General features: G+C 33.4%; 1 protein-coding gene across 19 annotated transcripts in view; it reads left to right on the forward strand.

Moving 5' to 3' along the window:
* The window catches only part of TFEC (transcription factor EC), a 222,616-nt gene extending 196,344 nt beyond the window's left edge, over positions 1-26,272 (forward strand). For all 19 annotated transcript variants that reach the window (XM_072783351.1, XM_072783352.1, XM_072783355.1 and 16 more), the window contains 5 exons: positions 9,454-9,568; positions 11,686-11,742; positions 15,683-15,758; positions 20,308-20,455; positions 21,347-26,272. In XM_072783351.1, coding sequence (XP_072639452.1) covers positions 9,454-9,568; positions 11,686-11,742; positions 15,683-15,758; positions 20,308-20,455; positions 21,347-21,727 — 777 coding nt within the window. In that variant the 3' untranslated portion in view covers positions 21,728-26,272. The remainder of the gene's footprint in view (positions 1-9,453; positions 9,569-11,685; positions 11,743-15,682; positions 15,759-20,307; positions 20,456-21,346) is intronic.
* Positions 26,273-26,483: the final 211 nt, after the last annotated feature.

Genomic DNA, 26,483 nt, shown 5'->3' on the forward strand with positions numbered 1-26,483 from the left:
ATATAAACTAAATTATTAAATTTATGGTCAAGTTTATTATTCCCCTAGTGTTTTGGTGAAGAGAAAGCTAAACCGAGCCGCCATGAAAGACAGTGTTGGAGAAGGTTTGGACTTTGAATTGAGCCTTAGAGAGTAGGTTGGATTTTGATACTTGAATAAAACTGAGGAAAAAAAAATAGTCCAGTGGCTTCCAACTTTTTTGCATATTCAAATCACTTCTTACCATTAAAAGGGTTAAGGCAAAGGACTTGCCAGAGTAGAGTAGGTAGTAAAGAATCCAGCCTCTGGTTCAGATAGATCCAGGATTAAATCCCAAGCCCTCTATTTATACAACTATATGATCTTGACATAATTACCTACTTTTTCAGTTTTAATTATTTAATATTTAAAATTGGAAACATGATACCTCATGGCATTGTTATAAAGATTACTTGAGATAGTGTTATTTGTTATTGTTATGGAATATACTAGCTTAATATCTGGCACATGATAAATATTCAACTATCTAGGACATAGTATATATGTTAGGATAATGCTTGTATTTCACTCTTTTTTTTTTTTTTAATTACCAATATATAGATTCCTAGGTTCCTTGTGGCAACACTCTTTCCTTCCCTCCCATTTGAGTCTAAAATCTATTTTGGAAGCCATGCTATGGCATATGGGTACGTAGTGACAAGAAATCTTTTATAACTTGAGAGTGGTGGCAAATAATATTGACTAGATAATGACGGGCCATTTAATAAGATTCTTGAAAGCTAGACATAAGAGTTTGACCTTAATATAGACATCAGAGGGGAGAGCTTTTTGATTTGGGGGGTGGAGGAGATCAGAAGGAATTTGTACTTTTAAAATATGAGTTGGTCTAAGAGGGGTAGTTGGGAATTGAGAGGGATGAAGAGATACTAGAGAAACATAATTTAAGTTTAGGACCTGAAGAATTGATATATGAGGACAGAGAAGAAAATATAAACTGATAAATAATTTAAAAGAAAAAAAATCATACGGGGAGATAGATTGGACATAGTATATGAAGAGGGAAGAGACCAATCAGGAAAACATATCTAAAACTTAGATTATCAATGTTGTCCTTTATTATATTAGCCAGATAAGAATAAATGGATATATGAGCATTTTCATATTTTATTTAGATGTTTCTGCGGTATATTTGGACCCAGATTTTATTTTCTCATAGGGCAGCATGATTTTAACAATATGGAAATCTATATTTTTCTAGGGTTATGGGAATTTACTATCTCCTCAAACACTAAGAATTTAATCATAAATAGGATTGAATTTTGTCAGACTTTTTCTTAATCTATTGATCTGATCATAGAGGTCTTTTTCTCTTTTAACATCGTAAAATATATTTATGGGAAATGCAACTTTTTTATGGTAAAATATTTATATTCCCTTGGATTCGTATTGCTAATGCTATTTTTTGTTGTTGTTGTTGTTGAGGTATACACAGTGGTACATTAGCTTCAGGCGTACAACATAGTGATTGGACAACTTTATATGTTATGCTATGCTCACTGCCAGGGTAGCCACCATTGTCACCATACCACAGCATTATAAACACCATTGACTGTATTCCCTATGCCTATAATTTTCCTTTCTCATAATGTCTTTGTTTCAGATTCAATGAATCAGGACATACTCCCTCGTGTTTCTATTGTCTGGAAATGTTTGTACAAAATTAGTATGATATATTTCCTGAAAATGTAACACTTTTGCCCATAAAACCATCGAGTCCAGATACTTTCTTGTGCAACATGTTCAAAATTTATTTTGATTTCTTCTGTAATCTTTAGACTGTTCAAACTATTAATTACTTCTTCAGTCAGTTCTACTAAATAACATTTTTCTAAAAACTCATGCTTTTTGTCCAAGTATTCACAATCCTTGGCCCCCAAGTATTATAGGTAATATAGCTCATTATCTTTCTTTTTATTGTGGTAAAACATATAGAACATAAAATTTGCCATTGTAAACACTTAAAAGTATAAAATTCAGTGGCATTAGGCAGGTTCATAATGCCGTGCAGCCATCATATCCATTTTCAGAGCTTTATCATCATCTGCAACAAATACACAGTTTAAATAATTGCTATCCCTTTCTTCCTGCCCCAAGCCTCTAGTAACTTCTATTTTACTTTTTGTCTGTATAAATTTAACTATTAAAAGGCACCTTTAATAAGTAGACTCATACAATATTTTGTTCACCCTTTTCTGTCTGGCGTATTTCACTTAGCATATTATTTTCAAGGTTTATCCATGTATAGTATGTATAAGAATTTTATTCTTTCTTAAGGCTTTGTAATATTCCAGTATGTGTATATACCACATTTTATTTTTTCCTTCATCTGTTGATGGTCATTTAGGTTGTTTCCACCACTTGGTTTCCATGAATAATGCTTCTATGAACATTAGTATCTTAAGCATCTGTTTAAGTCTCTGCTTTTAATTCTTTTTGGTAGAAACTTAGAGGTGGAAGTGTTGGCCGCGTGGTTATTTTATGTTTTACATTTTAAGTAACTGTCATACTGTTTTCCACAACAGCTGCATCATTTCACATTCCTGGCAGCAATGCACCGAGGTTCCAATTTTCACATCCCTACCAGCACTTGTTATTTTCCTTCCTCTTGATAATCGTCCTCTTAGTGAATGTGAAGTAGTATCACATTGTAGTATTGATTAATAGTTCCCTAATGAGTAGTGGTGTTGACCATCTTTTCATGTGCTTATTGGCTTTTCGTAGCTCTTCTTTAAAGAAATGACTATTCAAATCCTTTGCCCATTTCTTAATTGGGTGGTTTGTTGTTGTTGTTGTTGTTGTTGTTGTTGAGCTGTTGGAATTTTTAAAAATATAGTCTGATATTAATCTCTTAGATGATTTGGAAATAGTTGCAATATTATGCTTATGGATTATCTTTTCACTCTCTTGAGAGTGTGCTTTGATGTACAAAGCTTTAAATTCTGATGAAGTCTAAATTCTATTTTTTTGGTTGCCTGTGATTTTGTTCTTATATTAAAAAAAATCATCACTGAACACATTATCATGAAGATTCCCTCTATCTTTTTCCCTAGAATCTTCATAGTTTTAGCTCTTGTGTTTAGGTCTTTGATCCATTTCAAGTTAATTTTTGTGTATCATTTAAGAGAAGAGTCCAACTTCGTTCTTTTGCATGTGGATATCCACTTTCCCCAACACCATTTTTTGAAAAGATTGTCCTTTCCCTATTGAATGATCTTGGCACCTTTGTCAACAATCATTTGACCATATACTTGAGGATTAATTTCTGCACTATGTCTCAAATAATGCAGAAATTCCACTCCATTAATCTATGTCTGCTATTATGCCAGCACCACACTGTTTTGCTTATTGTCACTTTGTTGTAAGTTTTAAAAACTGGTAGTGTGAATCCTCTACCTTTGCTCTTTTACTGTTTGGAGACCCTCAAATTTCTATATGAATTTCAGAATGGTCTTTTCTTTTCCTGCAAAAAAAAAAAATGCTTTTGAGGTTCAATTAATTTTGTAGATCACTTTGGGTACTGTTGTCATCTTAACAACATTAAGTCACCTGATCAATAAATATGTGATGTCTGTCTTCCTTAATTTCTATTAGCAATATATTTTATTTTAATTTATTTAAATTTTTTTTCCTGTGGCAATATTTTTTAGTTTTCAGTGTACAAGTTTTTTGTCTCCTTGGGTAAATATATTACTAAATATTTTATTCTTTTTGATATTACTGTAAATAGGACTGGTTTCTTAATTTTCTTTCAGAATCTTTATTGTTTTAAGATTTTATTTTTATTTATTCTGGAAAGAGACAGAGATATAGGAGAGAGAGCAACGGGGGAGGGATGGAGGAGGAGTGTGGAGGAAGAAGCAGGCTCTCCGCTGAGCAGGGAGCCCAATACAGGGCTCCATCCCAGCACCCTGGGATCACGACCTGAACAGAAGGCAGATGCTTAACAAACTGAGCCACTCAGGTGCCCCCAGATTCTTTATTGTTAGTGTATAAAGATGTAACTGATTTTTGCATGTTAATTTTATATCTGGCAACTTCACTGAATTCCTTTATTAGCTCTAGTAGCTGTGTGTGTGTATAGGTGTGTGTGTAATCTCAGGTTTTTCTAAATATATGATCAATGAACAAAGATCACTTTACTCATTCTTCTCCAATTTGGATGACTTTTGTTTCTTTTTCTTGCCTATTTGCTCTGATAAGAATTTCTAATACTGTGCTGTATAGCAGTAGTGAAAGCAGGCATCCTTGTCTTGCTTGTTCCTGATCTCAGGGGAAAAAACATATTTTTAAATCACAGCTTGTGCTCTTAGTATTATCTTACTTTCACTTGCAATATTATTTATTTATTCTTAATTCTTTTTGATAACTCTTGCGGGAAACATGTCATTCTTGTTAATTTAAAAAAGAACTTTTGCCTTGTGGATCGACTTTTTTTTTTTTCAATAATTTATGCTTTTATTTTATTATCTGTTCTACTTTCTTTGGTCTTATTTGGTTATTTTTCTAGCTTCTTAAAATGATAATTTACCAAATTTCACATTTTTATCAATTTTTCTCATATTACTATTTAAGGGTGTAAATTTCTTTGAAAGCATTGTCTTGCCACATACCAGATGTTTCTTTCTGTGTATTTTTAGTATCTTTTATTTCTTTCTAAATTTCAGTATGATTTTGTCTTTACCCTTGAGTTATTTAAAAATTTCCAAGCATTTTAGAAATCAGGTCTCAGTGAAATACATTGAAGGTGTTCTTTGACTGAGTTCATAGTCAATACTTATATACATTCCATATGTACTCAAGAAAATTGTGTATTCTCTAATTTTTGGATATGGAAGTATACAGTGTCCATTGGGCCAAGCTTTTAGTTTTATTATTCAAATATTCTATGACATTATTGATTATTGTTGCCTGCTTCACTTTTCAAAAATGAGGAGAAATCTCAAAATTTCTTACTACATTGGTGGATTTATTAATTTTGCCTTATAGTACAAAACATTTTGTTTCACATATTTTGAGGTTATTTTATAAGATGAATGCATGCTTATAATTATAATGTGTTTTTGGAGAATTGAACTCTTTACTATTATATAGAGACTGTCTATCCCTAATACTTTTTCTAATTTTAAAATCTATTTTCTCTTATATTTATATAGCTACGTCAGTTTTCTATGTTATCATTTGCTGGCTATATCTTTTTCCATCCTTTAATTTTCAAACTTTGTGTGTCCTTTTACTATGTAGGTGTGTCCTTTGTACTGTTGTATCCAAACTATAAGTCTTTTTGCTGAGAGGTTTGACTTATTTACACTGATATATTTTCACCTGTTTCTTTCATCTTAATTTATTATTTAGGTGTGCCCATTTTTCTCCTTAGTACTTTATAACTACTTTTACATCCTCTGGTTTTCTTCTACTCCAATCAATCATACTGATATTATTTACTTTAATACTGAGTCATATCATTATATGTTTCACTTTTTTACTTTGGTTACCCTCATCTTTTTTAGACTACAACCACTTACTAAGTTATTTGATAATTTTTATTTCATGTTTTTGAAGAATATCCTTTAAATATCTACTTCTATTTAGGTACTACATACTAACATTGAAAACAGTTTGGATGAAATAGCTAAATATTATGCCTCTAGAAATATTTCATCATGATCTCATTTGTGAATGACACTTGGGCTGGATATAAAACTCATGTTTTAAGTTCTTTTCTTTCAACGTTTAAAAACTAATGATTCACTTTCCCCTATCATTCAATTTTGCTATTAAAAACTCTTGTATTAATCAGAGTCTTGTTCCTTTTTACATAATCTTACTTTTTTCTCTTTAGACTTTAATTTTTCCTCTTGGTCATTTTATATTCTAAAATTTCACTATTATATGTCTGGGTGTAGGTTTTTCCTATCTATATTCTTTCACATCCTATAGGCCCTTTGCTTTTTATATCAAAATATAATATAATATAATATAATAAAATGAAATAAAATAATAGACTTTAGTTAATTATCAGAAATGTATCTCTATTATTTCTTAAAGTATTTTCTCTCTTTGAATTTTATTTTTCTTTCTCTCTGAGACTCCTACTATCTGTATTGTAATTCTAACAACTATCCTCCATACTGATAGATTTTCTTTCATATGTCTTATTTCTGGGACCTTTCTTTATCCTCCTGAAATATTACTTCAATTTGGTTTTATATTTTACTAATTCCATTATGCCTTTCTCACTGTGTTTATTATGCTACTTTTCCATTTTACATTTTTTATAATACTTTTTTTCAAGTACTGTATTTTCAAACCTCTTGTTTCTGATTATTCACTTTAGCTATCTGTATGTTTATTTGTTCTCATTTTATGTTATAAATTATTACAAACATTTTTTTAGAATGAACATTAGACTAATTTAAGAAATTTGGGGGGATTCCTGGGTGGCGCAGCGGTTTGGCACCTGCTTTTGGTCCAGGGTGTGATCCTGGAGACCCAGGATCGAATCCCACATTGGGCTCCTGGTGCATGGTGCTTCTCCCTCTGCCTGTGTCTCTGCCTCTCACTCTCTCTCTCTCTCTCTCTCTCTGTGACTGTCATAAATAAATAAAAATTAAAAAAAGAGAAATTTGGTTTCATGTGATCTTCCTTGGTTCTTTAAATTTTTGCTTCTGATGTTATTTCTCACACTGCATGTTGTTTACTTTTGAAATAGTCATTTTCCTCAGCTGTTTTGCTATTTTTACTGATTTGCTTGTTTTCTTCAGGAAATATTGGCTACTGTGAAGGCAGTATATATGTGGGAAGGTCAGAGCCTAGTCCACGTCAGTCTCTATAATCTCAGTAGTGGAGATTTGACTAAAATCTAAGGTGGAGAATCCTAGACAACAGGAACCACTGCCAATCACTCCACTTCAAAGTAACTTTTGAGATCAGGAGTTCAGGTTTTTTATCAGAAAGAAGTGTCATCTTGAGGAATATGTTCTACCTTGTTGAAAAGATTTTTATGATAAATTCTTTATAGAATTTCTTTAAAATTTGTGATTTTGTTAATATGGTATGTTCCCCTGTCGTCATGTCAAAGGTTTTGCCTTACTGAAAAAGAATGTGTTTCCAACCAGAGTAATAAATAGTTCTTCATAAAAAATCTATTTGGTTTCCTACTAATCTACCAAATAAAGTTAACACATTACCTAAGTAACTTATACCTTTGAGAAAAGTAAATATAATTTTGTTTTGTAATCCTTTTCAAGGGTGTATGTAATCTTTAAATTTTAAACACCATTGTACCCATATCTTTTAATGGAGAAAAGGCACTATAGATAACAGGAAGTATAGGACATACTTTGAAATTGAAACCAATTGTCTAATGATATTCAAAAAGTGATTAGCCATTTACCTAAAATAGAGTAGTACCTACAGCATAAAATTAAAGAGGATATTAATCATTATGCTTTAGGGCATAAATTAAACAATAATCAAGGTCAGAAGAAAATGTAAGATACCCATCGTTAAGCAGGATTAGATTCATTATCAGAATTCCAGCACCATTTCTATATTAGATATGGTCTGACCAAGTAATATGGACCCAGAATAATGTTATAGTTAGGAACCTATCACTTTATTGTTACAGTATATATGTAATATGGCTCGTTTTCTTCTTAAACATTTTTGCAATTTGCCACTGCTGCATTGAAATCCATCTGAATTCAAGCTCTTCAGAGAAAAGTGCCCTTTCTCTGGTACCTTCCCTCTTCCTTCCCCCTCACTCCCTATCTTTTTGTTCAGCACATCCATTATGTTTCTCAAAGGCACAACGGAAATGTACAATTTAGGTTGGTGATGCCTCAGCCTATAACCAACAAGATTTTTAAAAGAGGTCTTGGAAACTTTTTGCTTTTACGATATGACTAAATGACTCACATGTTAGGGAAATCTGCTTCTTGGATTTCTTTTCCTGATTGTATTGTTCTGATATAAGCATTCATCATCTATCCAATTTGATCAACTTCATCCTTATTTTTCAGATGAGAAATTGAAAAGGAATAATTACCCAAATTAAGTTCCCTTCCAAGATTTATGTAGTAAAAATACATTTTAAACAGAGTTTATATAAAATAAAGATGAGGATTCTTAATAGAGTAAATAATGAAAAGAACCGATATATAGAAATATATATCAGAATAACAAATTCAATCTATGATGCCCTTATTGTTATGCACATTTGCATATGTTAGCCTGATTTCCACTGTATTATACAAGTTCATTTCCATCAGAAATACACAATATTTATTATATGGAGTTTAATGGATTATTACGTCAGAATTAATTTTGGTCATAAAATGTTCGTTCTTCACATTTATTTTCAGTCTGATTATATAAGTATAAAAAATCTCAATTTGATTTGGAGTTTACAAAAAATGGAAATAAGGAGTTAAGAATCTCTTTAATAATCTGGTTATAACTTTGTTTGATTATTTGTAGTGTTTCTAGTTTTAAGGATAGAAAAAAGGTACTACTTATTCAGTTCTTATTTTACTGCCCAGAAATTAAATAAAGATACTTAGAATGGAAATATTTTAAATGTTCAAATCCTACATTTTAAATATGGGTTGTCCTGGAATAATGACTATTAACTTGAATTATGAATATTATTTGAATTAAATTTTCTTGGGAAGTCAAATCAATAAGCATGTTTTAAATAATAAATTTGTACAATTTTGAATTGTGTTATAAAGAAACTTAGTTTTCTGAAAAATTATTCTCAAGAAGCACATTAAGAATTACAGTGTTTCTATAATTAGATGTACCCTATATCCACTAGAGGCAAAAGTAGTTTTAGACTACTTTTGGTTACCAGCTGGGATATTTATAATAATCTAGAACATTAAGTGTGCGATGAGAAAAAATATGCCTTCCAGGAAGGAAAGAAAGTTTCTCACTTAATTAACAGTTGTAAAACACCTCTTGACTGTGAGTTGCTGGTAGCACTGATGGTATTAAGAGTGCTTCCAAAATGTTCAACCATTTATACCTAATTTATGATACGCAATGAACTTTCCAGCTTTGCTAATACGTATACTGATTTTGTCCAAATGATTTTTTAAATCTTACTCATTTATAACTAGGTAATGCACAGATCAAACTTCCATAACTTTGTAAATATTAATCAGAATTTTCTTTCATGAGTGAAATAATTTCTCTTTTTACTTAAATATAAATAGCTTTTTTCAACATATCCACAAGCATCCCATAATGAATTTTAAAAGTCAGTGCACACTCACTCTTGTTTAAAATTAAGATGCTGATATACAGCATCAGATTTTATTATTAATAAGATGACAAATTTAAAATATGCATGAAAATATATCAATGTCCACAGAAGGTTTGATTCACCTTTTCTCCCTTTTCTTTCTAAAGTTGTCTGGAAGCATTTTGGATGTATACAGTGGTGAGCAGGGAATTTCACCAGTTAATATGGGCCTAACAAGTGCTTCCTGTCCAAGTAGTCTGCCAATGAAAAGAGAAATTACAGGTAATGTTGCTTTTATAATTTTATCCTTTCTGAAGTCAACTACTTAACTTATGAGTGATATATATTATCAAGCTAAATAGAATCTTAAAAATATTAACAAGATAATCAGTTAAAATTGGAGAAATATAGATAGCAAATCTACCCTTTTTTTTATGACAAGCAGCAGGTTAACACAACTTACAATTCAACTGAATTGATTATTTCAGGAACTAGGCAAATATACACGTACACTCTACACCAATATATGACAACATGACTAAGTTTTTCACTTAATATTGGATCATTTTGATATTGAACTGATGCAATTTATTAACATGGTTGCAAAATAATAGATTAATTGATCAGGGAAAAATAGTCTCTTCAGTATGTGAAATTTGATATAAAACAATTAGATTGTCCCCCTTTTTAGCTCGTTTTATGAATTTTGTGATACACTCACATTTACCTTTCTCAAGTAGGTAAAAGAAAAATACACTCAATTTTCAATAGTTCATTTCAAAGTTCCTACAACTCAAAGAATTGTATGGGCACTGTCCAATTCCTCCAGTATATAGATGAAGAAATCAAAGGTCAGGGGAGTCATTTTCACAGTTGTACAGCTGATTTGAAGCAGATGTGCTTCAAAATAAGGATTTCCTGATTTATAAAGTCCAGTATTAGTTTCTCCATAAGAATAAAATAAAATTCATTTTATTTATATATTCATTTATTTATTGATATTTCTGTAACAAGTTTTCAATTTGGAGCCCAAACACTGATCTTTAATAATTTTTACACAGTTGATATTAACATTTTTAGTAAGTGTAATATGTCCATTCTTGGAGCCTAGCCAGTAACTCAAAAATGTCTATGCATACAAATAATTTAGACTAAAATGAATTAATATAGTTTTAAATAAGCAAAATTATTTTTATTACTTTTTTATTTAAATTCAATTTGCCAATGTACAGTATAACACCCAGTGCTCATCCCATCAAGTGCCCCCCTCAGTTAAATAAATAAATTTAAGTAAATGTATTCCTTTATTACCTGTTTTAAAAACTAGAATCATGTAAGAAACACTGCATTAATCATTTATTACTATATAAAACTTAACAGCTAGAAATAATAAACATTTATTATCTCATATCATCTCTATGGGTCAGAAATCCAGAGATGGCTTAGAATATTGGTTGTCACTCAAGTCTTTCATAAGGTTGCAGTCAGGATGTCGTCCAGAGGTACAGACATTTGACACAAGGTGGCCTAGAGGATGTGCTCCCAAAACAGTTCAGTCACAGGTATTGCAAGTACGTCCTGCTTGTTGGCAAGAGGCTTTGGTTCTTTACCACATGAACCTCTCCATGAGGCTGATCGAACGTCCTCATGACATTACAACTGGTGATCCAAGAGACACTAAAGTGGTGTGAACATATCTTTTATGATCTAGTCTTGGAAGCCACATTAGTCATTTCCACAATATTCCATTGGTGTCACAGGTCAGCCCTGCTTAATGTGCAAAAGAACTACCAAAGGTGTGAATATCGTAAGAATCATTGCAAGCCATGTCGGAGACTATCACAAATGCTTGCAACCATGTAGCACATAGAGCAAAGTGTAATCTCCGGGAACTGTTTGATAGGAATACCTGAGAAGTGTAGCTAGTTCCAACTCCGGGGATGTAGAAATCATCATTATTTATGAAAAATGTTGGTTGTAAAAATTAGGGTGAAATAATTTTGAATAATCTTAAAATTCTTCAAAAAATAATGAGTGAGCAGTTTCGTATTTGCTGTGCACTGTACTGCTTTTCATCATCACAATGCTTATCAGATAGGTATTATGCCAATTTTACAGATGAGCTGAGAACCAGAGAACTTAGGTAATAGATCACATGGCTAGCAAATGGAAGGCCAGAATACAAATCCAAGTTTTACTACTTAAACCCTAAAAGATTCGCCATTGCCTCTTTCAAAAAGAGTGCTCTGCTCCAAATTTCTAAATATTTGCATAAAAATATCATTATAGCATTTGGAGCAAGTAATATTGTATTTCCACCTAATATTTCTGAATTATGTTGACTAGAGAGGTTGTAAAATAGAACTAAGTACCATTTAAATTATCTTCCTTTCGATCAGAAACAGACACTCGAGCTTTGGCAAAAGAGAGACAAAAAAAGGACAACCACAACCTCAGTGAGTATATTTTCCTTTTTCTCTTAGAAAGAAAGAAAGAAAGAAAGAAAGAAAGAAAGAAAGAAAGAAAGAAAGAAAGAAAGAAAGAAAGAAAAAGAAAAAATTAATGTGGGAGGAAATGAATGGAGGTTAAAATATGTGGTCTTTTATTGTCACTCCATAAGTATTAGGAGGTCACATAACCAAAATGACCAAAATGAATAGTATATATTCAACAGTTGAGCTATTTTGGGACATTTAAATGATGTGAACTCTCAGAAGAGCTACATATTTTTAGGAAGTGAAACATCTCAAATTGTCTCCTTGATCATTCTGTCTCTCTTAAGCAGGCTGGGTGAGACAGAGATGAGTGCATTTAGTTACATTTGAACTCTGTTGTGACTCATTGTCTCAAAGGTTTAGAGAGATAAAAGTGATTTTAGAAAATGTACATCACTTATAAAGCAAGAAACAATTCCGTGTTCTCATCTTTCTGTGTCAAGCTGCTCCTCCCTTCCTAACGATAAGTTACCTGAAAAGCATTGCTTATATTGTACTGCTAAATTCTCTCTCTTCAAAAATAAATAAATAAATAAATAAATAAATAAATAAATAGATAGATAGATAAATAAATAAATGTCTCTGATGCCTTCCTGGGGGTCACTTTGATAATGGGTCACATGAAATGGAGAAATACAAGCGAGGGAAGTAGGCTAGCAGCAATGTTGAGCTTGATAGTGTTTGTCCTGTCTCAAGTGCTTAATGTCTCAAGTGAGCCTGACTAATTAAGTGTGAAGCTTTTCTGTTTTGGAAGCCAAATCAAAAACTGAGAAAAGAATAAAATAGAATAAAAATAAATAAAAACCTGAAAGCTCTAAAACAAGCCAGAAATGTTCTTACATGGGGTTAGCTGAAATTGATTCTACATGTACCTGTGAACCCTACGTCTGTGTGCTCACATTGCTTCTGCCTGCATCACGGACGGGTCAGAGTTTGCTGACTAGGAGACTGTGCAGGAAAAGCTGGCAAGTGGTTCTGTCCTCAGGGCAGTCATGGAGAGGGAAATGATCTGATTCTGATGGCTTTTAGCGGTCGAGCAGATGAGCTTTGGTCTAGGTTGTAAGACAAGTAGAACATGATGAGCATGTGGCGGGGGGGGGGTTGGGGGGGAATAGTTGTTGATCGAAGGGATTAATGCAGCAAGGAACTATGGCTTCTCTCTTAGTGTTAAACCCGCTAACTCATTATTACTCTCCTTGCTCTTGTCTCCTCTTCTCTCCATCTATAGCTTAAATAGCAGGTCACTTAGCATCAAGTATGATGAGTTCCTGTTACATCCATTGTCAAGTGTTTTCTAATCCAGACTCCCTTAGTGGGAGATGTTGCTTTTTGGAGATATCAATGTTAAAAACACTTTAATATCCTATTTTATTATCCGAAGAATCTAGAACAAACCCTAAATTTGTGAGGATCCTGGCAAGAGGACAGAGACCCACTCTCCTGAAGCCTAAATATTTAAAAGGTGTAACTCAAGCTGGAGAGTGCTACATTATGTATTCTCTATTTCTTTCTAAGGACTGGAGGGCCAGGGGTGAATTAAAATTCTCAGATCATCGGAGCTCTGAGTGGGGGTGTGGGGGTAAGGCAAAGGCAGCCCTCAGCCAACAGCCCAGCTCACTGCTCTCCCCGCTCCTTGTCTCATTCTGTGCTGCCAGTGGCCTTAGACAGGAGTATGAACATTCATCTTATACTTTTTAACTCCACACCCATCTGTGTAAATAACTTCCCCCTTCCGCACCTTGAGCCTAGAGGTGAGCACACTGGTGTCATGGTCCTCGCTCAGGAGGACAGACCCAGGAAGTGGCCTGCACAGGCTCTGGAAATGGGCTCAGGGCATTTGGGAAGATATTCCTGGTACCAGTTACTCAGAGTGGAGTTTGACTCTGTGATGGACTTGCTAAGGGGGGAAGGGTGTGGTGAGAGAAGGCAAAAATAGCTCCTCTTAAGTGTGGGTCCAGGATAGGGGCCTCTCTCACCCTCCTCTCAGGTCAGGAAGGAATGGATATATCAAAACTGTGAAGACTGAAACCACAGATGACATACCATAATTCGGGAATTTCTTAAAACTCGACTCCTTTACAAATAACTAGTACTGGATACGAAAACATTGAGGAACCAAGGTTCTCAATATAATTAGCCATTAAAAATTTATCAAGCACAATCTAAGAAGACTAGGAATTTCTGATATTTTACATAAGGTACATTTAAATAATAGATCTTGAAGAAATATTATAGGACTAAACCAGTTCCCTATTTTGAGGTAAAACTGTGAATATCCTTCACAGCTATTCTTCATCTTATATTTAAAAGTCTGTTTTATAATATAGGAGTGTGTATGTGTGAACATAGAATTATTAGTAATTCTTACTGTGAAAATATGTGTGTATTTCTCTCAGCTTTACCTTTGTTTATTTTCAGTTTTTTAATGTAGTGTCATTGTTTTTTGATAGGGAAAACAAGATTGGCAAAGAGGGAAAATAAACTCTCTCGAGAATCAATTATATTCTAATTTTAGAGTAATCCCAATATATTACTACTGAAGGTCAAATCCATTCATGGTAAATTGCTTTGTAGAGACAATTGTTATTCTTTCATGACTTTCCTTGTTTCTGGTAGCAGATCTTAATTTTTAGCATGTATTAAGTATTCTCAAATATTTTTGATGTATGATTTTTCCCTGGAAAGATTTAAAAATGTTACCTATTGAAAAAACTACTATATAGAAGCATATATTGTAGTTCTTGATTCTAGGAATAAAGAGTAGACTATAAGACTACACTATAGTCTGTAAGACTGCTTTTGTATAGGGGTTAATATGGGAAAATCTACTTATTTGTATAGCTGACATTTATTGAACGTTTCTTAGATGCATAAAATTTCCAAAAGCAACGAATTTATGGAAACGCAAACAGAGAAAACAGTCTCTGCATAAGAATTTACACCAGTAGTACTCAAAATGTAGGTCCTAAATAAACTGCATCAACATGATCTGGGAATTTGTCAGAAATGCAAATCTATGGGCCCCAACCCAGATCTACTGATAGGTTTGGGATACAAATCTATTTAGCAATCCCTCCATCTATATCTGATGTATGCAAAGTTTGAAAACCACTACTCTATTTATTATTGAAAATTTTTAAATTAGAAAAATATACTTACAGTCTAATCACCATTTATTTAATACCTCTTATATGCCAAGCCCTCTGAGGATAGAAAAATGAGGAATAAGTGGCCCCTGCCTTCAAGGGGGTCACAGTTTAGGGGTGCCTGGATGACTCAGTCATCCGGTTGAATGTCTGCTTTCGGCTCAGGTCATGATCTCAGGGTCCTAGGATCAAGCCCTGCATCAGGCTTTCCGCTCAGCAGGGAATCTGCTTCTCCCTCTCCCTCTATGCATGCTCTCTCTCTCACTCTCTCTTAAATAAATAAGTAAAATCTTAAAAAAAAAAAGTCACAGTCTCACTGGGCACACACACCTGCTGTCTGCCAAATGTGTTAAGCCTTCAGGAATTATATAAGAAGAGTCAAGCATAGTGCAGAGTTCAAAAGATTATGATCCTGATGCGCAAAATGCATATGTGTGAAATGATGATCCAAGAGGAAATATATAAATATATATATGTATTTCAGTATGAGTAAATTTACAGCGTTTCAAAACATGGAAAATTTGTTTTGAGAGGAAATGTTTTTAAGGCATTACCAATAACAGAATCACAATTCTAACATTGTTATTTTTACTTTTAGGTTGAGATATATTTAAATTTTTATTTTTGAGTACTCTTTCGAGTATATGGAAATTTTTTTGCTCATTGTTTTTTAAAGATTATTGAGAACGTTTACAGCTGACCAAAGGTGAACTGTGCTTTAATGAGAATAATCAATAACATTTCTCTTTTAATAGTCGAAAGAAGAAGAAGGTATAATATTAATTACCGAATCAAGGAGCTTGGCACTCTTATTCCAAAGTCTAATGATCCGTGAGTTCAACAATCATTTCTATAATAATGTTATGGTTTGAATACCCCCCCAACATGGGTGGGAGGGGGACGGGAGGAGGAGAAACAATTGCTAGGAAACTGAGCAGCATATGGCAAAGGTAAGGCTATTGCTGCTCTTTATAGTTAGGTATCTACACCAGCCTCGTAGTTATTAAGAATCAAAGTTGTTACTAACATTTGTTCTTCTAAGATACAGGAAATAAGGAAAATATTTCTTCTCAGTTCATAGCAGGTCTTTTTATATGGCACCGATATTGGCAAATTTAGTGGTAGTATCAAATGCTGTTTATGATACTAACTGGTATTCCCGATTTATGGCTATAGCACTTCTTTCAATGTAAGATTTATTGAATTGTTGGGTTTTCAGAGGTCCCAAAGTTCTAGAGACATGTAGGTAAGAGGTGGAATTGTAAAAACATGCTGATTGATGCCAACCAATAATCAGTTATTGTAATTAAATTTTCATCCATGTTTTGGTGTCATAAACTCTCAAAGTCTGTTAAACAAGATGTTTAAGGTTGTAAATTTTAGGAAATAGTTGATCGATCAAAGTATTAAGTTAGAATGTTGAATGTTTCTCCAAAACATAAAAATAAGATTTGTTGCATTAATAATGACTTGGAAAATGTTTTATTCAAACTGAAAACTGGCCTTTCCAAATACTGGTGATCATCCATGATTTAAACATAGTGATGTTTGATGGAGTGATATTAGTGAAATTTGGAAATACTCTTTCCCTGCATCCAGATGCACCAACTCATTTGGACCATTCAGTAGTTTGTAATAGAAGGGAATGTAATATTTATCCTCGTGAACATTGTAGATGGAATGGCAAAAGAGCTCTGGATGGAAAGTCTGAAGAACTTAGTCATAACATAGGCCATACTGATAACCTTCAAATCTTTTAAAGTCTCTAAGCGTGCAACTCTTTCTAAAAGCAGAAGAAAACAATCTCTTTCCTGATAGGACCCTTTTTTTTTTTAACACTTAACATATATACATGCATATTTATTCACCAAACATTTGGCGTAAGGCCAAGGCTTTTTTGTTTGACCATGTGTTTCAACTTTTCTTTCTTACATAAACTGCACTAAAAATGTATAGCCTATTTTAATTTCTTTAAAATAAAACAAAAACTGACACAACCTCAATATAAATGGACTTTTAAAATGTTTACACAACCTAAGTGTAAATGGATCCTTATTTGTGACAGTAAATTTTTTAGCAACCAACCTTCACTGACATTTTAATTGAGTCTTTCCAAAACTTATAATCTTCCTAAAAACAGTAACTATTTTTTATAAATGCTTTCTTTTTTGGCATTCATATTTCACTAGCTAATGTACCAATTATTTAATTATATTATCATTGTGGTAAGTAAAATGGGCATTAATTTAACCTCTTAAGCGGTACATGGCACCACAGTGACAACAGGAATACCTAAATGTGTCAGAGGGTAGCCCATTTGCTCTCTATCACCTGTTTTGTCCTGACAGCAGTCAGGGAGCATCACAAAGGAATGGAGAACACTAATTAATCTCGTAAGTGACTGGATAAAGGTCAGTTAAGAGAGGTCCTCTTGTAACTGGTGGAGCTAACCCATAGTGCCAGCGCGCGGTCATATGCAGAAAGTAGATGAGACTTTAAGATTGGACTCTGAAAAAAAAAAAAAAAAAGATTGGACTCTGAGTCCTGACTATCTTCAGATTTCACTCTGCCTAGACGGCACCAACTATACTATATGGTTGAGTTTTTGTAAATATAAATCCAAATACTATATCTGAGAATATGTACAAATTATAAAGCTTAGGTGAGGGATTATTATTCTACATTTTTTGGAAACTTTGGTTATAAAAAGGCTCCCGTTTACTTCTAACTCACTGTCCAGAACAAAGAATGGCAAACTTTTCCTGTAAGGGACTGGAGAGTAAATATTTCAAGCTTTGCGGACCACACATAGTCTGTGGCAATTTTCTAACTTTGTTATTGTAGCATGAAGGCAGACGTAGGCAATATGTATACGAATGACCATGGCTGTGTCCACTGAAACATTACTGACAAAAATAGACTGTAGACTGTTGTCTGTCTACCCTTGATCTAGAATACAGAAAATCAGTTTATCATAGAATCACATCTGAAAGAGACTATCATTGGGAAAAGTTTATCATAAGCATTCTTAAGTGTTTTTCTCTTCTTTATGGATTTCAGAAAGAGGTATTATTATTTGTTTTAATTGTATTATGTTATATGTATGGAAATGGAATTTATTTGGGGTCTATTGAAAACACATTAATTCATTAGATATTGATGAAGTCTACATGTGGCTCTGTGCACATAACACAGACCAGAAGAGACACCTCACTGCTGGCTGTGGCATTCCACTCATCCAGTACATCAATATCCTTAGGCTTGCTGTGGCCTCACCTCTTACCCTAGTGCTTCTCTTTAGGGCCCACCAATGCGATTCCCATGGCTGAATTCGGAACACAGCTGCTTTAAAACTTAGATCCTTGGAAGGCGGGGGGCACCTGGCTGGTTCATCGGTTGAGCATCTGACTCTTGATTTTGGCTCAATAAATTGGTTAAGAAGAAACCTTGCATATAAAAATGGTTTTAAAACAGAGTGAACTTTTAAAAACAGTGCAAATGATGTCAGGTAGAAATTGTCAGAAGACCCATTGTGTGGTCTCTACCACCATTTTGAAGGTTTACTTAATAAACAGTGCCTTAAGACCAGAGGTTATCCTGTCTGCATTATTTCTTCTGTCCTTCAAGTTTTTCTTCCCATGAGAAGAAATGAAACAAAATCAGGGCCGAAAGGAGTTGGCCCTGCTTGGAGTTTTAATTCAGGAGTTCAATACTTTTTGTGTTACAGATATCTTCTTAGTTCAATGACAAAAGTAGGCTCTTTTTCCTTAGACTTCCTATCATCTGGGAAGTCCCTGTGAGTGGAATGAGACCAGCCACTATGATGGGCCTAGAGGAACTGACAAAGCATTTGCACACTGTAGAGAGACTCTAGTAATGGGTTGATGCCTTTCAGGAGAAGATGGCTTAGTCAAGCCCTCATAAGCATTTGTATCTTCCTTTAATTTGTTACAGCTAATGGAACTATCATCTAATTTGAACGCCCAGGGAGGCATATGGAAGTCAGATTTTTTCATAAACTGTATTTTCTGCTCTGCTCACTTCTGCTCACTTAATAAACAGATTAATTCCAATATATCTCGCATAGATCACATAAACCAAAAGTACATAAAGTGTAAAATCCTTTCAAAATTGTCCTACATGCTGAGGTGCCTGGGTGCCTCAGTCGGTTAAGCGGCAGATTCTTGATTTCCGGTCAAGTCATGATCTCAAAGTCCTGGGATTGAGCCCCAATGTTGGGCTCCCTGCTTAGCTTGGAGTCAGCTTAAGGATTGCTTGCTCCCTCTCTCTAAAATAAATGATTAAATCTTAAAAAAAATTTTGCCTACATGCTTACTGTTTGCTGTATTAAAAAAAAAAATCTCATCCCTCTAAGCTGAAAATTCATCAAGGTCTTCCGCAACTCTGATTAACTTTTAGCAATTAGTTTGGCCACATTCTCCACATCTATTATTAATTCTCATATAAGATTAAATTCATTGATGTATTTTTCCAGATGTTAAAATCGGTAGCCTGTTTTATAATTCCAGATTTATCATTTCTCCTGACTTAAGACTAAGTTTTAATAAAGTATTTTTTCTACGCTCTAACCTGAGAGGTTATCTGATGATGTTTAACTGTATTTACTTAACTTAAACTTCTTTAAAGATAGGCACCCAGCTTTTATTTTTTTTAATTTTTTAAATAAATTTATTTTTTGTTGGTGTTCAATTTGCCAACATATAGAATAACACCCAGTGCTCATCCCATCAAGAGGCACCCAGCTTTTAAAACAAGTATTGCTGTCGTTTGTGCAGAAGAATTTGCCTAATGATTCTAGAAAGTTTTGCTCTATTGCTTAAAGTGACGTTGCTGAACTCTGATTTGTTTCACAATCACTCAGGATCACCATTCAGAAGGGACCCTATTTTTTTTTTTTTCTTAGAAGCATAAAAGCAACCTTATTAGAAAGTAGGTTAAAAGACTGGTACATTTGAAATGATCTTAAAAAATTTAGGCTTAAGTCCTCAGTAATGTACATTTCCTAGTTCATTAATGCAGAAATACCGCACATAGATTTTAATCTCAGAGTTAATAATAAAAGCAATTTTCACTAAAAATATAAAAACTGTAATGGTAGAATCATGATATTGCATTTAGCTCTCCCACAAAAAGTCACTTTATTACTTTCTTTTGACACTTATTTTCATTCTGGGATTAATTTTACTATATAAGGGCTTCTTAACTATTCTATTAAAATTTCTATTCAGAAGCAATAATATCTAAGAGTGAATAATAGTCATGTAAATCATTATTTCATATTAATGTAAAAGATTTTGTAAGTTCTTATGAATTCTGCTGACGTGCACAATTGTGAAAAGGTTATCTCTCCGTTCTGTAGTGATATGCGCTGGAACAAAGGAACCATTCTGAAAGCATCAGTGGAGTACATCAAGTGGCTACAGAAAGAACAACAGAGAGCTCGAGAATTAGAACACAGACAGAAGAAATTAGAGCAGGCTAACAGGCGGCTCCTACTCCGGATTCAGGTTTTTATAAAAATGTTGCCATGAACCACGTAGCTTATGTATGACTTACCCATCATCAGCTTTATTCATTGTCTCATCTGGGTTTTTTTTTCTTATTAACAATTATTATTTTTCCTTCTGAAGGATCATTTTATTGTCTTTCGGAAGTTCACGAATTGGGTTGTTTCAATTAGATTTTGATTAGAAGCCCAGGATCACGGCAGCTTTAAAAATGTAATGAATGGCAACAACTAGTTGCAAAATGCAGAAAATAGAACCAATTTTATAAACATACAATGTCATGTCAGGCGAAAAATAGTAATAAGTAAAACATTGGTTTCTCTATACAATATTGGGCACTAAATTCTTCCCTCTTCCTTTGATTTCTTTAGTAACATTGCTATGGATTTCGTTGCCTTGAGGCATATTGTGCGGGTGTATATTAAGTCACTCCTCATCTGTTCTTGTGACACAAAATATCAAAATATGGGTTTTCATAACTCCCAAGATTTTTTTTTTATGTGAGCATGCTTATTGCCAGGTAAAGCACTATCCTGTTCCATGAAATGGTCCTACGGTGAGAAATTAATCAGAAAGAATAAGTGAAATATTCTCCACTATCTCCAAATGGCTGTATTGTAATCTGAGCCACTATGGAACCATAATATGTTATGTATTCCTTTAGACAGCAATGAGAAGAGGATTCTTTTTTTTTAATCTGTGTAGTTTCCTCAGGGTTATTTTTCAGGCATTAGACATAGACTAGATTCCATCACTTGCAAAGAATATTATAATAGGTATTACTCTTCATTTTGAGTGCTCGTTAATATTCTGCTTCTATTTCTGCTTTATTTTCTAGAGTTAAGTCTACTTGCAAAGTCATTATTTAATCATTCTTATTTGAAATTGCAGGAACTAGAGATACAGGCTCGCGCTCACGGTCTGCCAGCCCTGGCTTCACTTGGCACAGTTGATTTGGGCGCTCATGTCACCAAACAACAGACCCACCTTGAGCAGAATTCAGTAGACTATTGCCAACAACTGACTTTGTCTCAGGGGACCAGCCCCGAGCTCTGTGATCAAGCCATGGCCTTCTCTGATCCTTTGTCACACTTCACAGATTTATCATTTAGTGCCGCTTTGAAAGAGGAACACAGATTGAATGACATGCTCCTGGATGACACAGTATCTCCATTTGGAACAGATCCTCTGCTATCTGCTACTTCCCCTGCAGTTTCCAAAGAAAGCAGTAGGAGAAGTAGTTTTAGCTCAGATGATGGTGATGAGTTATAAAAAAAGAAAAGAAAAGAAAATGAAAAAGAAAAAGAAAAAAACAAACAGGCTCGATTCATCAACTGGGAAGCAAGTCTACACAGGTGCTATGCAATTACGTTCTGTTCCACATATTGCTTTGGCTTACTCTTTCCAAAAGGAATCTACTGCCCGCGGAAAACTGTTTCAAAACGACAGAAGAATTCACAGGAAGAAGAAAGATGGTGTTGAAGAATTATTGAGAACTAAAATGGATTTTTTCCTCTTTGACTAAGATGTCCAAACCTACTTAAATTGTGTTTTCCTGGAAAGAGGTACAACATAAGAAATAGCTCTCTATGAATGCTTTAAAAGTAGCAATGTGGTGGTGCACCATGGAACCTAAGAGACCGCAAGGAGCAAACCTACTGAAGTATACAACCCCCCCCTTTATTTATTTTTTTTTTTTTTATTTTTTACTTATTCACTTCCAACTCATTTCTGTTCAAGCCTTAGAGTAGTTTTCAAGCATCAAGACCAACAGATCTGATAGCCCATTGACTTTCTCCACTGTCTGGTGGACATATTTAAAGTTCAAAGTCTATAGGAGAGATAGTTAAATGATATATTATCTTTCAGTTCTAATTGAAAAGAGAATCTACAGTAAACATTAGAATTTTCCACAACACAATACCAAAAATTTATAAAAACTTTGCTTTCTGAAATCAGACCCTAACCCTTTTTGTCAATTCAATTACACTAATTTCAAGAGTGTCTTTGCATATTTATGGAGACATGCTGTGTTCAGAAAAGGAACACACCAAGTACTTTCCTCAAGAATACGAGCTAAAATTTTACTCCTTTACACAAACATACACTTATACACAGGCACACAGTGTAGATAGTATATGTCTTTTTTATTTTCCTTCACTTTCAGATTTTTCTAGTAAACATCAGAAATCGTATTCCAAATCTTCTTTTCTTCATCAAAAAGAGATATTGGATAATCCATTTCAACAAATAAAATACAAAGAGAATCCTACCAGGACAATTTCTCAGCTATCTAAAATTTATCTCTGTCTCTAAAAATGGATGTAAATTAATTAGGTGATACAGTTTTGCTCCAAATTGACAAAATATGGAAACTTTGTTTGCCAACTGACAAAATCATTAGCAAAACAGAAACTTTTTCCTATTATATTGAGCTCCATTCCCCTAAGTACTTAGAGTACCCTATGACCTTTGCTAGCTTTGTTAGCATTTATTAAAAAAATTTATAACTGTAATGCTTTACTCAAAATTTTCTCTCTTGAGTTTAGGATTGGGAATTGACTCACCAAGCATGTTGCTCTGTGCTAAACCCCCATGAGTGATCATCTGATCACTGAGTATTTATGGAGGGATACTCAAACTGCAATGGATCCTGTGAAAATGTAGAACAAAAAAAAAAAAAAAAAAAGAAAATGTAGAACAGATGAGCAAGATATGGTTTTACTCCTCAGGGATAACAAGACTACATGAGAAAAAACAACAAAAGATAGAAGATGCATAGAATTAAACTCTATATGGCTAAATACAGAAGGTCAGAGAAAATGAAAACGAATGAAGAAAGCTGGAGAATCACAAAAGTCTATGGAAAAATAGAATGCAACCTCTTTTAAATGCATAACTTTAGGGAAAAGGAGGGCATATTAGGGAACAATATTGATCAAATGATAAGAATGAGAATAGATTGATAAAGTGTCTTCATGGAACATTCACTAAAGATGCCAGCTTGGAAGTCCTGGAAAATAATATTGGCAACAGGTTGTGCTTGAATATTAGGATGAAATTATATGGCATAAATTGGATTTTTTTACTAGGAGGGAGAAACCTAAAAATTAAAATGCTACTGCACATTACTGAAGTAATTCAGAGGTAATCTTTCTTGAATATTAACTTTGGGATAAATTTTTGAAAGGGTGCTTTAGGTATTACTCATAGGGAAAAATGTCATCACAAAATTTGAGACATAATGCTAATGAAAGTGGGAAAATATTAAATTCTTACGGTCTAGTAATTATCTCAGGCTTAGCTTACAGCATTAGCTTAGAGTTGGGAGAATTAAAATAATTTTTATTGTTTGACATGGAAAAAAATAATTCCAAATTTATAGGAATATTCATTAAAGCCAGATAGATAGATTCATCTGAAGTATGCCATATGAAAAAGAGCAATAAGATACACTTCAAGAATTTTCAATAGAACATTATATACTTTTAACTTTGTGATAAAATTCCACTTTATTATCTGGGTTGATAGTTTAATATAACAATACAAATCATAGAGAAGGAATAAATTTTTGAGTCCATGCAAAACACATTCTAGATAGGGGCTAATTTCTGTTTTCATTTTATCATTATTCTCATTTCTTCAGATTTTGAGAAGACTTACACTGATGATGTCATTACTCTGTCATTCTTTTTCCATTCTGTTATAATACTACTACTCAGCCCTGAAGTTCATTCCTCATAATCTTAGCTAATTTAAGGGCTTGACGCAGGTGATAGAGTCTGGACAAAAGAGATCTGGGAAGGATACTACTAATATTTGCTGCTACTTTCGGATTATAATGGCTATCAGGGGACTGTAAAATGGGCAATGGATTTTTAAGGACAGATTAGAGTGGTGCTGTGTCACAGTCAACTGAAACAGATTAAAAACTTAATTTTAGTCAGTAGTTCTTAACTTTTTAAGGCATTGAGAACCTAGTAAAAGTTTTAGACTCGCCAGAAAAATACAGACTTGTATAAATGGTCCAAAATTTGCATGAACCAAGAAGTTTTAGGGACCTCCTCAATGTCTTGTTAGATGCCAGGTGAAGAATCCCTGAATCAGGTCTGTTACTTTAATGGAAAACACTGTAGCTATGTATCTATCAAGAGCTAAGTGGATAGTTAATGTCATATATAGTGGTGGAGGAAGGAGCCCTATTTATCTGTATATCACTTTCTCAACCCTAAAAGTGATGAGGTTGCCTAGGAAAGTGAAAGTGTACCAAACACTAGACTATTCACAAAAGAAATTGTTTACTTATAAAGTAGTCCCCCTTCAAACATCCTCTGTTGTTTAAATACCTCCTGTACATGTTATGTCCTCCTGTTATATGTTCATGGGTCAGTTTCTCTATGATTATTGGATATTGTAAATATCTGGCAATAACAGTTTAAAATAATGCATATAAATATCAAGGTAAAGATACGTAAATTCAAAAGCAAGTTATTTGGGTCTCTAAGAACCAAAAGAGATCCTGGAAAAACTGATGGATGTCTAGAATATTTTTGTAGAATTGAGACTTGTAACAGCCAAAGGGGTCTATTATTTATTAAACAATTTTGTCACAAAAAGCATCAGCCGTCACTGGACAATTAATACACAATTAACCAAGCTTTGTTCATTCAACGGATTAATGCAAAATTTCAATTATAATAAACTTTGTTTAAAATAAGATAAAAGTTTTATTTAAATTACTCTTAGTTATCTTTTCAAGATAATGTCCCATCCAATCTTTTATCTCTATTTATTATAAAATATTGACTGTCTTTTCATAGATGCACATCTAGCAGTCTTTCCAATTCCAAACTATCTTGAAATGACAAGTACCTCCACTGAGTACCTCTTCATAATTTTTTTTCTTTTTAATGTCCTTTCCCATAACTGGAAAATTTATGTATGGAACAAATTTCCTCAGTTTACAGACAGGGTATCAGTGGCTATAGCCTTCTTTATATGGGTAAAAAGCTCTAAATAATAAATACCCAGATGAGCTGGGGACATTGAGAAATAGCCTTCCTCCTTTTTTTTAACTCATTTTTTTCCACTCACATGACTGTAAATAAAATATTTAATAGCTCTTACTTTAAAAAAAATTAGGTACGAGTTTCTTGATTTGGCATGCTCATTTACCTTTATGTCAGGGGAGAAGTTAGATTTCCCAACGTTAAAAAGAATGTATTTTTTCTTTGTTTTGATAGATCGAGTCATATTGGAATTTTCTTATACTTCAAGGTATCATGAAAATGCTTTTTTGCTGTTCTGATACTGTGGAATTTTGATGTTTAAATAAATAAATGTCATAACTATAAGTGTTTCAATGTTTTTACAATATCTCGAGGCTGATATTTACTGCTCTCATAATATCTAAGATGTAGATGAATACTGGAATCAATTAATCATTTTGCTGTGTTATCAGCACTGGATCAACCATCTGGGTTTCTTGAAAACACCTGAAGGATAGAATTTTACTTCAGTATTGATAATGGCACGGCCTATTTACGCTACATGGAATGACATCATTTGCCCTTCCAATGCCCTGCGTGTTGATAAGTATAAGATGTCAACTTGAGTTAGCGTAAGTTACATATACAGAGGTTTTATTAAATGTACTTAACAAATACTAAACACATTTAGAGTGTTGCTGATCTGATGTGTCAAATAACCTCCTGTAATCATTATTCATTGTGTACACCAACATCTTATCATTTGTAAGATATTTAATTTGTAAATAAGGAACCTATTCAAAAACTGATAAAAATAGCTTTCTTATGATTTTTCTGTGTTACTTTTCTTTCTGTGACATTCATAGAGGATTTGGGTGTATAGGAGATTATTGAAAAATAGTTCTTTCGATTAAAAAAAAACAATCTCTCACTGGATTCAACTAATTTAATGATGAAATACTACTCTCTGCTGCTGTGTACATTAAAAGGAATGTTTCGTCTTTTTCCTGTGAAGGAATGTATGTATTTTCTCTACATAT

This window comes from Canis lupus, chromosome 18, assembly GCF_048164855.1.
Source record: "Canis lupus baileyi chromosome 18, mCanLup2.hap1, whole genome shotgun sequence".
NCBI lineage: Eukaryota > Metazoa > Chordata > Mammalia > Carnivora > Canidae > Canis > Canis lupus.